This window comes from Squalius cephalus (assembly GCF_949319135.1).
Source record: "Squalius cephalus genome assembly, chromosome: 7".
Classification (NCBI taxonomy): Eukaryota; Metazoa; Chordata; class Actinopteri; order Cypriniformes; family Leuciscidae; genus Squalius; species Squalius cephalus.
In genome coordinates, this window is record NC_137128.1 from 40,610,532 (window position 1) to 40,625,675 (window position 15,144).

The window sequence follows — 15,144 nt, forward strand, 5'->3', positions numbered from 1 at the left end:
TTGCTGCGTTGGATTCAACTGAGAGGGGTCCTAGCACTAGCATATTGTTGTTCTACTGTTAGTTTAACTGCTTCTATTGTTCTCATTTGTAAGTTGCTTTGGATAAAAGTGTCTGCTAAATCAATAAATGTAAATGTAAAGTTTTACGGCACTGGTCTCCGGCGTGCACCATTTGGCTGGGAAAAAAAAAGTCCTACATTTAAAAAAATCTTGTTGCTATCACGTTCTAGTTAATGAGTTTGCCTACCAATGTTATGAGAGGAACACAGCTTTCACTCTCAACCAAACTAACATTACTAGGCAATCAGAAGTACAATGCGATGGGTCTTGAGATCCAGCTGCAACCGAGTCCTACTAAGGATAGATGCCGGAGCGGAGACTGTTGGAGAGTATAAGCAAACATTCAGCAGGATGGAGAGTACGTTTTTGAAGGCTGGAGAACATGTCCTAATTGATAAAGGACAATTAGGCCACACCTCCTGCCTGGTCAAGAAGGCTCACCAGCGCCTTTTCTTTCTGAGAACACTAAGGAAGAATCAGCTTTCCTCGACCATCCTGGTGAACTTCTATCGCTGTGCAATTGAAAGCATTCTGACCAACTGTGCTACAGTGTGGTATGGGAGCTGTTCTGTTGCAGAGCGCAAGGCACTGCAGCGGGTGGTGAAAACCGCCCAGTGCATCACTGGGACTCCACTACCTGCCATCGAGCACATCCAGAGGAAACGCTGTCTGCATCGAGCTCGCAGCATTCTTAAGGACTCCTCTCACCCAGCCCACAGATTGTTTTCTCTCCTGCCCTCCGGCAGGCGTTTCAGGTGCCTCCGGACCAGGACCAGCAGACTAAAGAACAGTTTTTTCCCCAGAGCTGTCTCTTTATTAAACTCTAACCCTCATTGATCACACTCCCCTCATATACTGATGGACTCTCCTCTCCCTCCTCACACCTGCCTCCACTTTGCTATTTATTGTTATTTATTGTAATACTATAATGTTAATTTGCACCACTGACTGTTATTATAGTAACAACTGTTTACATATGCATCTTGCACTACTTACCTTGACTGTAATTTGCTCAATTTGCACTGCAGACTGTTTATTTACAGTACCAATTGTTTACATATACATTTGCAATACCGTACTTTAACTGTAATATGCAATTACTTTCCACTGCACTTTTACTCGGATAGCTTCTGTCCAAACTTTATTTGCACTACTTTAATCCATTGTTATACTGCTCATTTTAGCCTAACTTATTACATATATCTATCTGTAAAATTCTGCTTATAGTAATAGCCATCTGTATATTATGCTCACATTCTGTTTATAGTAACAGCCATCTGCATATACATTCACAGGACATATTCACCTGTATACTCTGTTTATAGTAATAACCATCTGTATATTATGTTCATTGTACATATCTATCTGTAAAAATTCTGTTTATAGTAATAGCCATTTGTAAATTATATTCAGTACATATCGAGCTGTAAATTCTGTTCACAGTAATAGTTATCTGTATATTATATTCATAGGACAAATCTATCTGTTAATTCTGTTTATAATAGTATTCAACTCTGTATTTATTCAGTACACATCCGTGTCCTGCACTTACGGAACCACTGTATATCCTGCACTTGCTGCTATTGCACTTCTGGTTAGACCTAAACTGCATTTCGTTGCCTTGTACCTGTACTAGTGTAATGACAATAAAGTTGAATCTAATCTAATCTAATCTAAAGGACTTAATAATAAATTGGTGCTGGGCTTGGATTGAAGAAATAGGCAGAAACGGCCAACCTTTTGGTAGCTGGCTTTTGGAAGCTAATGTGTGCAACTAGTGTTAAAAAAGTGCTACCACGTCATAATTTACACCCCGGTCATAGATCAACTGTCTGGACTCTCCAACACACAACGCGATAACCAGGAGTAACAACCACAGCTGACATACCGGCGTCAGTGACTGGTGTGTTTGTGACTTGAAAATACGCGTCTGCATGTTCATTGCAGAACACTATTTATCATTCACAATCTCTCAACCTTGTAAATCTGTGTAAAGATTTTACTAGTTTTTACTAGTTAGTATCAAGGAAAATTGGTTTCAAATAATGTTCTTTTTTTTCTTCTTTTTTTCTTTTTTTTTTTTGCTTGCCAAATAACTCTACGTATGTGTCTTTTTGCAAATAACTAAATAACTGAACATAGGCTGATAAGGAGAAGTTACAAGAACATGTTTTTCAAAAAGTAAACAGCATTGCACATCCTTTTAACTATATTTTTGTCAAGCTAGTCTTGACTGCTATAGGAACATAAGTGAAATTTTGAACACTTTGAGCACTTTTGAGTACTAATCCTAATATGGTATTATATGTGGTAATATTATTTCTGTGAGTAAAGGAAACTGCTGTAAAGCGCCACAACAAGTTTACTACCGTGTTAATTAACTTAACTAAATGCATTCTACATGTGATAAATCAGATATGTAGTATAGGGGTGAGCGGGGCACAAAGTAACGCTTTTTGACTTTCTCAGTTTGTGTAAATCTACAATTGTTTCAGAGTATTTATTTTTTCCCACATGTCTAGTACAATTATGTGGTTTTGTTTTATTACTACAGTATATATACATTTTTCTGGATATACCCCGAAAGGATGGAAGTGAAATGTGACAACATGCCCCATAGCTTAAAATGTTATCTGATCCAAAAAAATATATATATACAAGACAAACTAAAATATTTTCTAAATAAAATACAATAAAAAAAATTTATATAAAATAATGTAATTTTTTTATAATTAAATATAAACAAATTTTTTAGTTTTGACTACGAACAAAGGAAAACACAGCTATACAAAATAGTTTGAAACAAATAAATAATTAGTAATTTTTTAAAATTGACTCTCAGTCTTTATTCACCTTTTTCTCACGTTTTCTCAAAAAAATTTATAAAACTATAGAATATAATAGCATATTTCTAATAGGGGCACATTGTAACGAAGTGTTACAACATGCCCCGCCTGCACAACTGTAATTTAAACCCTGCTAGTGTCTTCTGCTAGTTAGCGAAGCATTAATGAACTATCTCAACTGTTAAATAACATATTGGAGATTAAAATAATATCAGATTTGTCTAATTTTAAATAAACACAAAAAAAAGAGATGAAAAATCAACTTAAGTAAGAAATTTACTTTTGCTATGGTTTAATAAATGTCTATGGATATCTTAAAAAATAATAATAATAATTTGGCGCAATTCTTTCTCTATATAGTGTTGATATGACAACTAGTAAATACACCAAGTTTTGTCATGCTAGCACGTGTGGAAGTATTTAGTTGTGTTACAACTAGCCCCGCGTTAGGTTGTGCCCCGCGCTCCCCTACTATACAAGTCAAGTCAAGTCACCTTTATTTATTTAGCAGTTTTTACAATACAGATTGTTTCAAAGCTTTACAGTGATAACAGGAAAATAATGCAACAAAGTTTGTCTCGGTAGATCTAGAAGAATATAGTGTCATAGTCCAGCTGTCACAGCCTTGTCACCTCCTCTGCACTACATCTCCCATCACCCTCCTTGGCTCTCACCTGGACATCATTTATGATCACACACACCTGCACCTCATCATCACCTCCACTACTTGTACACTCACTTCACCCCAGCTCATTGTCCGGTCTCGTTTATATAAAGGGGACTTATCCCGCTGCCTCCAGCAATATGTCTGTCTCCAGCGTCTCGTCCACAGTGTCTCCATTCCCACATTTGTTCACAGGGCCGGAGTGGGGCCACTTTTCAGCCATGGAGTTCAGGCCCAAGACCGGCCCACTTTTTCCATGGTGGAATTCCAAATTAGCACTTTTTCCAATTTGGATAAATGAAGCAACAGTTCAGCTGTTACTATTGTGTAGTTTGTATTAATACCATAGTTCAACAAATAATGTAAAGGTTAAATAATAATTCACTTAGACTTTATAAGAAGCAATTGCGACTTTATATCACACAATTCTGACTATATCTCGCAATTCTGAATTTCTGACTTTAAAAGAAGCAATTGCAACTTTATTTCACGCAGTTCTGACTTTATATCTTGCAATTTCTGACTATAAGAAGCAATTGCGACTTTAATTCACACAATTCTGACTTTATAACACGCAATTGCGACTTTATATCTCACAATTTTGACCATCTCGCAATGCTGACTTTATAACACGCAATTGCAACTTTATTTCAGGCAATTCTGACTTTATATCTCGCAATTCTGACTTTATAACACGCAATTGCGACTTAATATCACGCAATTCTGACCATCTCGCAATGCTGACTTTATAACACGCAATTGCAACTTTATTTCAGGCAATTCTGACTTTATATCTCGTAATTCTGACTTTATAACACGCAATTGAGACTTTATTTCACGCAATTCTGATGTATTCCGAGATGTAAACTCGCAATTGTGAGATAAAAAGTCGCAATTATCTTTTAAAATGTTTTATTCTGTGGCGGAAACAAGCTTCCATACCTCCTGGCCTCTTCCTCCCATCCATCCTATCATCCATCCTCCCATCCATCCTCCCTGACGCGTACCGTTACGGTAGGGCCGGCCCAGCTATCGGTATAGGCGCCGGCGATGCCGCGGGTCCGCGGCCGCGGTAGCCTACCTAAAACGTTTTGGAAAAGACGGGCTATGGACCCAACCAACTCTATAGTAGGGGAGGGGAGAACTCCCTCACATGGTACAACCCATGCAGAGGCTGCGCTGCAGTGTCAGAAGGCGGAACGTGTAATGTTACTAACGTGACATTGAAATGTGAAAAAAAAAATAAAAAAATCCTCGACCGGCCCAAAAGTGAAGCGGCCCACCGGGAATTCTCCCGATTCTCCCGATTACCCAATCCGGGCCTGTTTGTTCATCTGCCTCGTCATCCACCGTATCCTACCATCCTTTGTTGTGATCAATAAACTTCCTGGTAACCTTCCATCTTTCTCTCCAGGGGGGCAGGGATTTGTATTATTTTGAAGCTACCCCGGGCGCCGCCATTGGCTTGCGGAACCCCACCTGCAGTTAGCATCCCATTGACTCCCATTCATTTTGGCGTCACTTTGACAGCGAATAACTTCACATCTGAGGCGTTTAAAGACTCCATTTGTCCATTATTTATTTCTAAAGAAACACGAAAATGTATAAAAGTCTCCATTACCTTGTAGCTTACGTTATGGCCCTGTAGAAGCAGTTTTTGTAAAAGTAGGCTAACGATTGCGTCACAGCCACGCGACTCTCTGTCGCACAGTAGGAAATTACCGTATGGACAGGAGTAGAAGCTCGCAGGCAATCGGGAGGACGTCGAGGCAAAATGACAAAGTAATTAATCAGAACACCTACAAAAAGTTTCTCCTGCTCCAAGATCATGGACAGCTCCTACTCACGCTCTCCGTCTCTGCGAGTTTCGGAAGGTAATGATTCAGATTGATCTTGGCACAGCTACTAGAAGACAGACGGTTTGCTCACGTCACATCTACGTCGTCGAGCTCAGTTTGAGTCTGCGCAGTACGCTGGACCCCCAGGAAGTAAAGAGTTTCTAATTGGCTTCACTTTGTCTCCGTTGAATCCAATGGGGTCGCTGTGTCCATTTCTTTTACTGTCTATGTTTCTCTCCTGTGTCTGCATTCCCTAACACCATGCAGCTTAAGTAAGTTCAGTGATAGTTTCTTTCTGTTGTAAAAACGTTTTTCATTTTTAGTTAATTTATCTAAACAGTCGCTCTGGAGAAAACAGTGATTTCATCGTCCAGCTCAGTTCAGTTCTCATGTAATAGTGTCAATGGCAGATCAATAATATTGTTGAATATTTTATAATGATATTGTACAAAATATTTTAACCATGGTTGCGTGAGTTAAAAGGAGTTAGAAGAAAAATGAAAGATAAACTGAAAAGCACAGAATTTCAACACAACTTCTGCTCACATATTTAAAGGCTGCTTTTGGATCATTGAGGGAGAACGTCATATTATGCAACTACGCATTATTTTAAAGAGAGCTTACAACCTACACCGGTGCAAACAAATAAAGTACAGAATGGGCTCTATGCGTGCATCACTTCCGCATTGGCGTAAGGATGTTTGGACATTTCCGGTTAACGGAAGAAAACATTACGACATTTACGATGGCAGAGACGAAGTTCACAAGGTGTTTGCTGGAGTTGCCGAAAGTGTCTGTTAACGATATCCGGAGGATCGTCCGGGCATCCAGTACGACACCACGTAGCAAATTAGATAAAGGCTTTAAATTTTACGTTTCTTCATTTCTTTGCAACTTTGAAGGTAATTTGCTAACGCTAACTAGCCAGAGCTAGAAGTCTAGCTTTGGTGTTTTAAGTAATGACTCCGTCCTGCTTCAGGTTAATCATGCTTTAAATAAAGTTTAATTATATACCTCTCACTTCGTGTGTTTGTACTTTTATTAAAGTATCAGGTAAAAAAAGGGCAACAAATGAGATATCTGTGAGAGCCCACTGCTACCGCTCAATGAAGAAGCTAAAGCCACCACACCAGCTGAAAGTAGCACTAGATTAAGAGAAACGTTCAAAGTTCTGTTGAACTTTCCTGTTGAAGGTTCCGTTAAAACAAAAGTTTTACTCGTTACCACATTTCAGCTTTGATTACAATTTCTAAGAGCCACCTTTATGGTTTTCACGAAAGCTGAACAGTGGTAGCCTAATACAGAACAGGGTAGCTGAGTGGGAATTGCCATGCTTTGTTGTTGGGTCTGTTAAACAAATTGGAGTTCGGTTTAAAATGTAAACAATAATGAGTTTACAATAATTACTACTTTTGCCTGACTTGATGACTGCAAAGACAGTAAAATATTCCACTCAGCTATTCTTCAAACTGCTGTTGTTCTACTCAAAACTGTCCTGTCATCTTTACTTCATTCTTTATAAACATAAGGCCCAACTTCCTTGCTTTTGTACTTGATGTTTCTACTCTTCAAGAGGAATTAGGAGCAAAACCTGAGCAACTCTTTGCAACACTGCATTTCGATTGTTGCTTTTACCTTACCTAAACACATACGCATGCCAGTTATGTATCCACCACCTCCAAAACTCCGAAGCTGCTGCCAGATTAATGATGTTCCAAGGACACAAGTTTCTTATTGTGTATCAACAACACTCAATAACAGTTTATGTGTTAATCACAAAATTTATTCCCTAACAATTTGACAACAGCTACTTGTGAAGTAGGCTATTCAACTAGCCCGCTTGCTTGCAAGACTCCGTGGCTGAGCAGCGTGCACCCACCCACTTCCTTATTTGGGTTTTGGGTTGCCAGGTTTTAAGACAGAAAGTTTTAGGCTAAATTCGACTGCAGAAGAAGCAGTCGAACAACAGGAGAGATCAGCAGTCTGTGAGTGTTTACTTTTCCCAGTAGATTTTAGCGCGGCTGTGTTGCTAGGAAGTGTGTTTTACCGTGTTTTTACTATGGTAAAAACGCACGTGTGACTTTGTTTGTGCGTCGTGACTGGTTAGTTTCGCTTGACTAAACAGGAGGGCGGGACCTAAGCCAGTTAAAGTATTTATTCTAAGAAACTGCTAGTACTTATCAGAAGAAGCAGTCGAACAACAGGAGAGATCAGCAGTCTGTGAGTGTTTACTTTTCCCAGTAGATTTTAGCGCGGCTGTGTTGCTAGGAAGTGTGTTTTACCGTGTTTTTACTATGGTAAAAACGCACGTGTGACTTTGTTTGTGCGTCGTGACTGGTTAGTTTCGCTTGACTAAACAGGAGGGCGGGACCTGCTGTATTCAATAAAGAGGTATTAGGTGTGTATAAAATTGGTTAGTGCACCGCGGCAGCGGTCGCGGCAGCCCTCGTGTGAAGCCCTCATCGTGTGAAGACCGAAGAGTGTAAAGACCAACGACTCTACCTGTGCGACTCCACCGAGCAAGGACACCAACAAGGCACTTGAGTATTAATTTTCCCTATTTATTCCTTTACTTTCTCGTCTACACAACTTTTTCATCTGATCTATTTGTTTGTGACCTTACACTGTGTTTTCAAATCCCTACTATTACTAACACACGTAAATCAAATGTCACACGTCAGAGGCAGTCCAATCCTAACAACCTGCGTACTTTTCCGGTGTCTTCTAGTACTATATTCTCTTTTCCTATTGGTCTCTGGAATTGCCAGTCCGCTGTAAACAAAGCTGATTTCATTACATCTATTTCTAGTCATTTGGGTCTCAGTCTACTGGCCCTGACTGAGACCTGGATCAGACCAGAGGACACTGCCACACCAGCTGCCCTCTCCACTAAATTCACTTTCTCACACACCCCTCGCCTGACTGGAAGGGGTGGTGGTACTGGTCTGCTCATCTCAAACGATTGGAAATTTGATCATTTACTAACTCTGTGTGACAACAGCTCTTTTGAATCACATTCAATTACTATCACTAGCCCTATTAATATCCATTTTGTAGTTGTATATCGTCCCCCAGGGCAGCTCGGCAGTTTCTTGGAAGAGCTTGATGTGCTACTCTCGTCCTTCCCTGAGGATGGTACTCCTCTCGTTGTTCTTGGAGACTTCAACATCCACCTAGAAAAACCTCAGGCTGCTGATTTCCACACTCTGCTTGCCTCATTTGACCTCAAGCGAGTATCTACTGCGACTACTCACAGATCAGGTAATATATTGGACCTTATCTACACACGCTACTGCTCCACTGACCATACACTGGTCACTCCACTGCACACCTCAGATCACTTCCTCCTCACTCTCAACATCAACCTGCCACGGAACACAACACACACTCCTCCACAGGTCACTTTTCGGCGAAACCTACGCTCACTCTCACCCTCTCGTCTATCCTCTCTGGTCTCATCCACACTTCCTCCACCTGATCAGCTTTCAACACTAGATACTAACAGTGCAACTGATAATCTTTTCTCCACTTTAACATCCTGCTTGGACACCTTCTGCCCCCTTTCCTCCAGGCCAGCCCGCGCCACACCCTCTGCCCCCTGGTTATCTGATGTTCTCCGGGAACATCGTTCGAAACTTAGGGGTGCAGAGAGGAAGTGGCGCAAATCAAAAGATCCTACTGATCTTGGTCTTTATCAGTCCCTCCTCTCTTCCTTCTCTGATAATATCTCTACTGCTAAAATGACTTACTATCACAACAAAATTAACAATTCTTCAGACTCTCGCATGCTTTTCAAAACCTTCTCCTCTCTTCTCAACCCTCCTCCTCCTCCTCCTTCATCAACACTAAATGCTGACGATTTTGCTACATTCTTTATAAATAAAACAACCTCCATCAGCGGCCAATTTAGCAATCCACAAATTGACACACACACTTTTCCAGCTAACACGCACTCTCTACCCTCCTTCTCTCTACTCTCAGAGACAGAAGTCTCCAATCTCCTCCTTTCCAATCGCCCTACCACCTGTCCGCTTGATCCTATTCCCACTAACCTACTTCAAGCCATTTCATCCTCAGTTGTACCCACACTCACACACATCATAAACACCTCTCTTCACACTGGTACCTTTCCCACAGCATTTAAGCAGGCTCGTGTAACCCCACTGCTTAAGAAACCCACTCTAAATCCAGCACATCTGGAGAATTACAGACCAGTATCTCTCCTTCCATTCGTCGCGAAAACACTTGAGCGAGTTGTTTTCAACCAGATCTCTTCCTTCCTTACACAGAACAACCTCTTGGACAACAATCAATCTGGTTTCAAAAGCGGACACTCAACTGAGACGGCCCTGCTCTCAGTAATTGAAGCTCTGAGACTGGCAAGAGCAGCCTCCAAATCCTCAGTTCTCATCCTGCTGGATCTGTCTGCTGCCTTTGACACAGTTAACCACCAGATCCTCCTGTCAATCCTAAAGACGAAGGGCATCTCGGGAACCGCACTCCAATGGTTCAAGTCATACCTCTCAGGTAGGTCCTTTAGGGTTTCGTGGAGGGGTGAGGTGTCTAAGACACAACATCTAGCTACTGGAGTGCCTCAGGGCTCAGTGCTTGGACCACTTCTCTTCTCCATCTACATGACATCACTAGGATCTGTGATTCAGAAACATGGTTTTTCCTATCACTGCTACGCTGATGACACACAACTCTACCTCTCATTCCAGCCCGACGATCCGACGGTAGCTGATCGTATCTCAGCCTGCCTGACAGACATTTCTGGCTGGATGAAGGACCACCACCTTCAACTAAACCTTGCGAAGACAGAGCTACTCGTGGTCCCGGCCAACCCAACACTTCACCACAACTTCACCATTCAGCTAGACTCGTCATCCATAACTCCATCTAGATCAGCCAGGAACCTTGGTGTGGTAATTGATGATCAATTGAACTTCACAGACCACATTGCAAGAACTGCCCGGTCATGTAGATTTGCCTTGTACAACATTAGGAGGATCAGACCCTTCCTATCAGAACATGCTACTCAACTCCTTGTCCAAGCGCTTGTTTTATCCAGACTTGACTATTGCAACGCTCTCCTGGCTGGTCTTCCAGCTTGCACAGTCAAACCTCTGCAACTGATCCAGAACGCCGCAGCTAGAGTGGTCTTTAACGAGCCGAAAAGGGCACATGTCACTCCTCTCCTCACAAAACTGCACTGGTTGCCAGTTGCCGCTCGCATCAAATTCAAGTCACTGACGTTTGCCTACAGAACAACCACTGGTTCTGCTCCCTTTTACTTTAACTCTTTACTTCAGACTTATGTGCCTTCCAGGAACTTGCGCTCTGCAAGTGAACGGCGTCTTGTGGTGCCATCTCAAAGAGGCACAAAATCTCTTTCTCGGACCTTTACCATGACTGTTCCCTGCTGGTGGAATGATCTGCCGAACTCAACCAGAGCGGCTGAGTCCATAGCCACTTTTAAGAAACGGCTGAAGACACTTCTTTTTCGACAGCACTTGATCCAGTAATACTAACACTTTCTCTCTACTACTCTATTCTGTTCTATTAAAAAAAAAAAAAAAAAAAAAAAAAAAAATGCGTTTATTTAAACTGAGAAGGGTCATAGCACTTGCATTTTGTTGTCCTACTGCTAGTTTAACTGCTTCTATTGTTCTCATTTGTAAGTCGCTTTGGATAAAAGCGTCTGCTAAATGAATAAATGTAAATGTAAATGTAAATGTAAATGTAAATGTAAATGTAAATTGAAAGTAAGTAAATGTGTAGGGTGTATTTCATCACAATCTGGCAACCTGGGAAATGTCAGACTAACAGAAAAAAATTATGGATCCGTGATTTTAAAATTAAGTTTGATGGTCATGCAAATTACTAGAGTTTTCTGTGCAGTATACACAAAAAAGTAAAAAAGTGCAGTGTACACCAGTAAAAAGAAGAAAGAACTGGTTTTGCTCCTACTGCTGCTGCAGACCCTCTTCTGTCAAAACGCATTAAATTATGCTTCTGTGTATTTCAGATGACATTACGTGATTCACAGCCAGCTATGCTTGTTAAAAGCTACTGTTCCTGTCTGGCTGGGTGTGGGATATGCAATCATTTGGTTGCCTTACTTTATCAGACTGCCCATTACTCTGAATGTGGCATGTCTGTCGTCCCTCCTGTACTTTCATGCACTGAAACCGAGCAGAAGTGGCATAAACCACGAACAATGGTTTGTATCATTTCAATACCAAACAGTTGTATGACATGCATACTAGCATCTCTCCTAATACCATTTAATAAATAAATAGGGAGTGAAGCCAGGACCTGTGGATGCCATGGTTGTAGTGAAGCCCAAACCAGATGCTACTTCGGCAAGCGGAATTATGCAGAGTCCAATTAAATAGGCAGATTACAATGTGTTGCAAAATATATGTTACTGATAGCTGTTAGATAATGGTGTATTTCCTAGTGAGTCTGTGTACTTTTCCTGCTGCGTAGTGACATCTTGGTTATCTCAAATGTCATGATCAGGCTGTACCGCTACGACGAAATACACAACGCAGTCGACTATTAGATAGTCTAAAGTCTATACAGTTACACCTAGAATTCATAAGAATCCTACAATGGCCTGATATTGTTATTCCAGATCTACACTTTACAAGGGATACAGTGGTGAGCTACCAGACCCATCAACCCTCAACCCACTACCTGCCTATGCTGACATGGAACCAGACTCTCTTCCCCTTATCTGCAGAATGAACATCACATCTGACAAACCACTCGTGGACTTCCTATTTGGCAAGGTACAAACTGGCAGTATCCTGTCATATCAACACCCACCACCTCCACCTGACAGTGTTGTCATCCATGAGGATGCACCACCGTTTCCAAAAGTGCCACTGGAAGGTTACCATCTACAACAAACAGAGTGTTCATTCGCCATCATGACGGATCAAGAAAAGCTGCACCTCAGTTCTCTGTCTGTGACTTTGACAGAGTCACACTAGATTGAGGAAGCAACAAGATGCCAAAGTGCAACACCCGAGTGGCATTCCCTGAGGAAGGAGAGAGTGACTGCTTCACATTTCCGGGAGGTAAGCCATGTAAGAGGTACAAGCACAGCAGAAAAACTGGCAGAAAGAATTATCAGAGGGACAAGACAAACACCGCTAATGAAAAGGGGGCTAGAAATGGAAGCAGGTGCATTGAAGGACTATGCGGTTCTAAAAAATCTCAATCTGACCAAGTGTGGGCTAGTCGTGCACCCGGACGCACCTTGGCTGGGTTTATGACCCACTTGAGCGACCATCATTTGGTCTGGTTGAAATGAAATGCCCAAATGTAGCCAGCTATATAGACTGCAAGTTCCTGAGATTTGACCATGGCCTACACAAATTGAAGGAGAGCCATTGTTATTATTGGCAAGTCCAGGGACAGTTACTCATCACAGGCATAGAATGGTGTGATTTTGTTGTTTGTGCCCACGATGACATTTTCATGCAGCGCATTTACCGAGACAGCACTGTGTTAGGCTCCCTGAAAGAGAGATGTGATTTGTTTTTCTTTAACACATACATACCCAAATACCTCGCTATGAAAAGTAACTGAACAGACACATGAATTGTTGCATTATTGTCCAATCATTTAAAAGTTTATTTTGTCAACTGTCTTATTTACAACATTGTAATATTAATCACATATACAAATTGTAACATCAAATTGTAAAATAAATTGTAATTGTAAATTAAATAAATGTAAAATAAGTAAAAATAAGTTTTGTACAATAAATCGTAAAATAAGTGATATGTTCATTATTTTATGTATGTTTATGACGCTCACTTCATACCTAGTGTGTCTAGACAATCATCTGCTACGTGTGCAGTGTATATCGCGATATACTGACCTGCGTTCTCTTCCCACTATATCAGCTGTTGCTAGATATATCAGAGCAAATGAAAAGGTAGACAACACAAAGAACAAAGCACATAGCACACAATCAGACCGCGGGCAGAGACAAAAACTCGATTCACTACAGAAAACTCATTCCGCTACAAACGAGCTCAGTTCGCGATCGAGAGAGAGAGCATGAATGAACACGCCATCCCTTTAACGTTGTGCTGCCAACACTAGCCATTGGTTGCCCAGGCTTTAACCAAGGGCCCATTTTGTTAGTTGACCAAAAGACATGCGACTGTGTAAAGTTGATTAATGCTGCCCGTCAATGAAAGAGGGATTTCTGTGCCAAATAGTTTATGTTCCTTAACCCTGCGAATGAGCCGCTCAACATGGACTCTCAGTCTGGCATTAGATTGTGTCTTCCTGACCTCTGGCTCAGAGAGTTGTGCTCTCTTACACAGAAAGGTAGGTATGTGGACTTTGCAGGGCACACAGTCTTCTACGAGGAAACCTTTGTCAACCATTATGGCCATAGATGGGTTTAAGAGAGGCACAATGCCAGACTGCTTCAGAATCTCTTTATCGCTGATGGCACCTTCATAGAGAGACGACAATAAGGTTTCTGCGCCGTGAGGGGCCATCCCAATTAATCCTTTAAGTGTGATTTATAGTTGGAGAACACCTCACTCTGGAGGAGAAGAGAACTTGGTGTTTGGCAACTTATTTCGGTACAATCCAAAATAATTTGTGTATCAGAGTAACCCTGAAAAACCTCTGGCATGTGAGATTTTACAGTCTCCTCATCCAGCCAAATACCCACAGCCCCTAGTACAGTATACAGGAAGTTAGCCCATGTATTTATGATGCGGCTTACAGTCGACTGGTGGATTTTGAATCTGTGGGCCAGATCCTTCTGCATCAGACCCAATGACAAGTAATTCATAAAGAGAAAAAATTCATCAATGGGTTGAAGAATCTGAAAAGAGAAAGAATTAGATGTAAGGATTTGATACGATTATGCAATATATCTTGCTTTCTAAGAACAACTGTAAAATATATTCACCGTTGCACTGCCAGTGTGAGGGACCTCATCATTCTTCACTACACTTCGTGCTCTTGTCACCCGTACCATCTTGCAGGTGGCTGGTTCTATCTGCTTCCAAAAGGCCATCAGGAGGGCGTGACTTGCAAACCTGTGGGACATAGGTGTTACATTTCATTACATTACATTAAATTGCAAGCATGTTAGCATCCGTATTGACAGTTACAGTAAACATCCTGGAACATTTAGGCAGTAAGGTCAAAAACTGGACCACACACGTCAGTCCTTTTGCTTACTGCTCTTCTCAGTATTTTAAAATACAATGCACTAGTAGATAGATCTAGATAGTTTTAAATAGATACTTTTCTCATCACGAGGGAAATTCAAGGTTTCCAGTAGCTTACTACAACACACATCACGCATGCAACATTTAAACAGATAGGCTTAATAATACTAATCAATGTTGAAAGCTCTAAAACGTCTATATTAAACACAGTGGACATTTTAATTTACCTTGTGAAGAACCTTATGTCATCATCTGATCCAGAAAACCGCTCCAAGCAGAACTTGTTGCTGATAGATATCTCCTCTATTAGGTTTCGGAGTCTTGCTATCTCTTCATGAAGTTCTTCAATGTGGTTAAAGGGGTGGTTCGGGATTTTTGACATCGGACCTCATTTTTAAGTCGGCCTGGTTGTTATTCATCAGTGGAGACATTTTTTTTTTAAATGATCCCTAGCGCGAGTCAATGGTATATGTTAGCCAGCCATTAAAAACCGTTTTACCCACTCCACAGTGCACCAA

General features: G+C 41.1%; 1 protein-coding gene across 1 annotated transcript; it reads left to right on the forward strand.

Moving 5' to 3' along the window:
* Positions 1–315: 315 nt before the first annotated feature.
* LOC307161847 (uncharacterized protein) lies at positions 316–10,972 on the forward strand (the record flags this gene model as incomplete). Its single annotated transcript, XM_079876783.1, has 3 exons — positions 316–815; positions 7,933–9,935; positions 10,130–10,972. 3 exons carry the CDS (start codon positions 316–318, stop codon positions 10,150–10,152), a joined length of 2,526 nt encoding a protein of 841 aa, XP_079732909.1. The 3' UTR covers positions 10,153–10,972.
* Between the last annotated feature and the right edge of the window lie 4,172 nt (positions 10,973–15,144).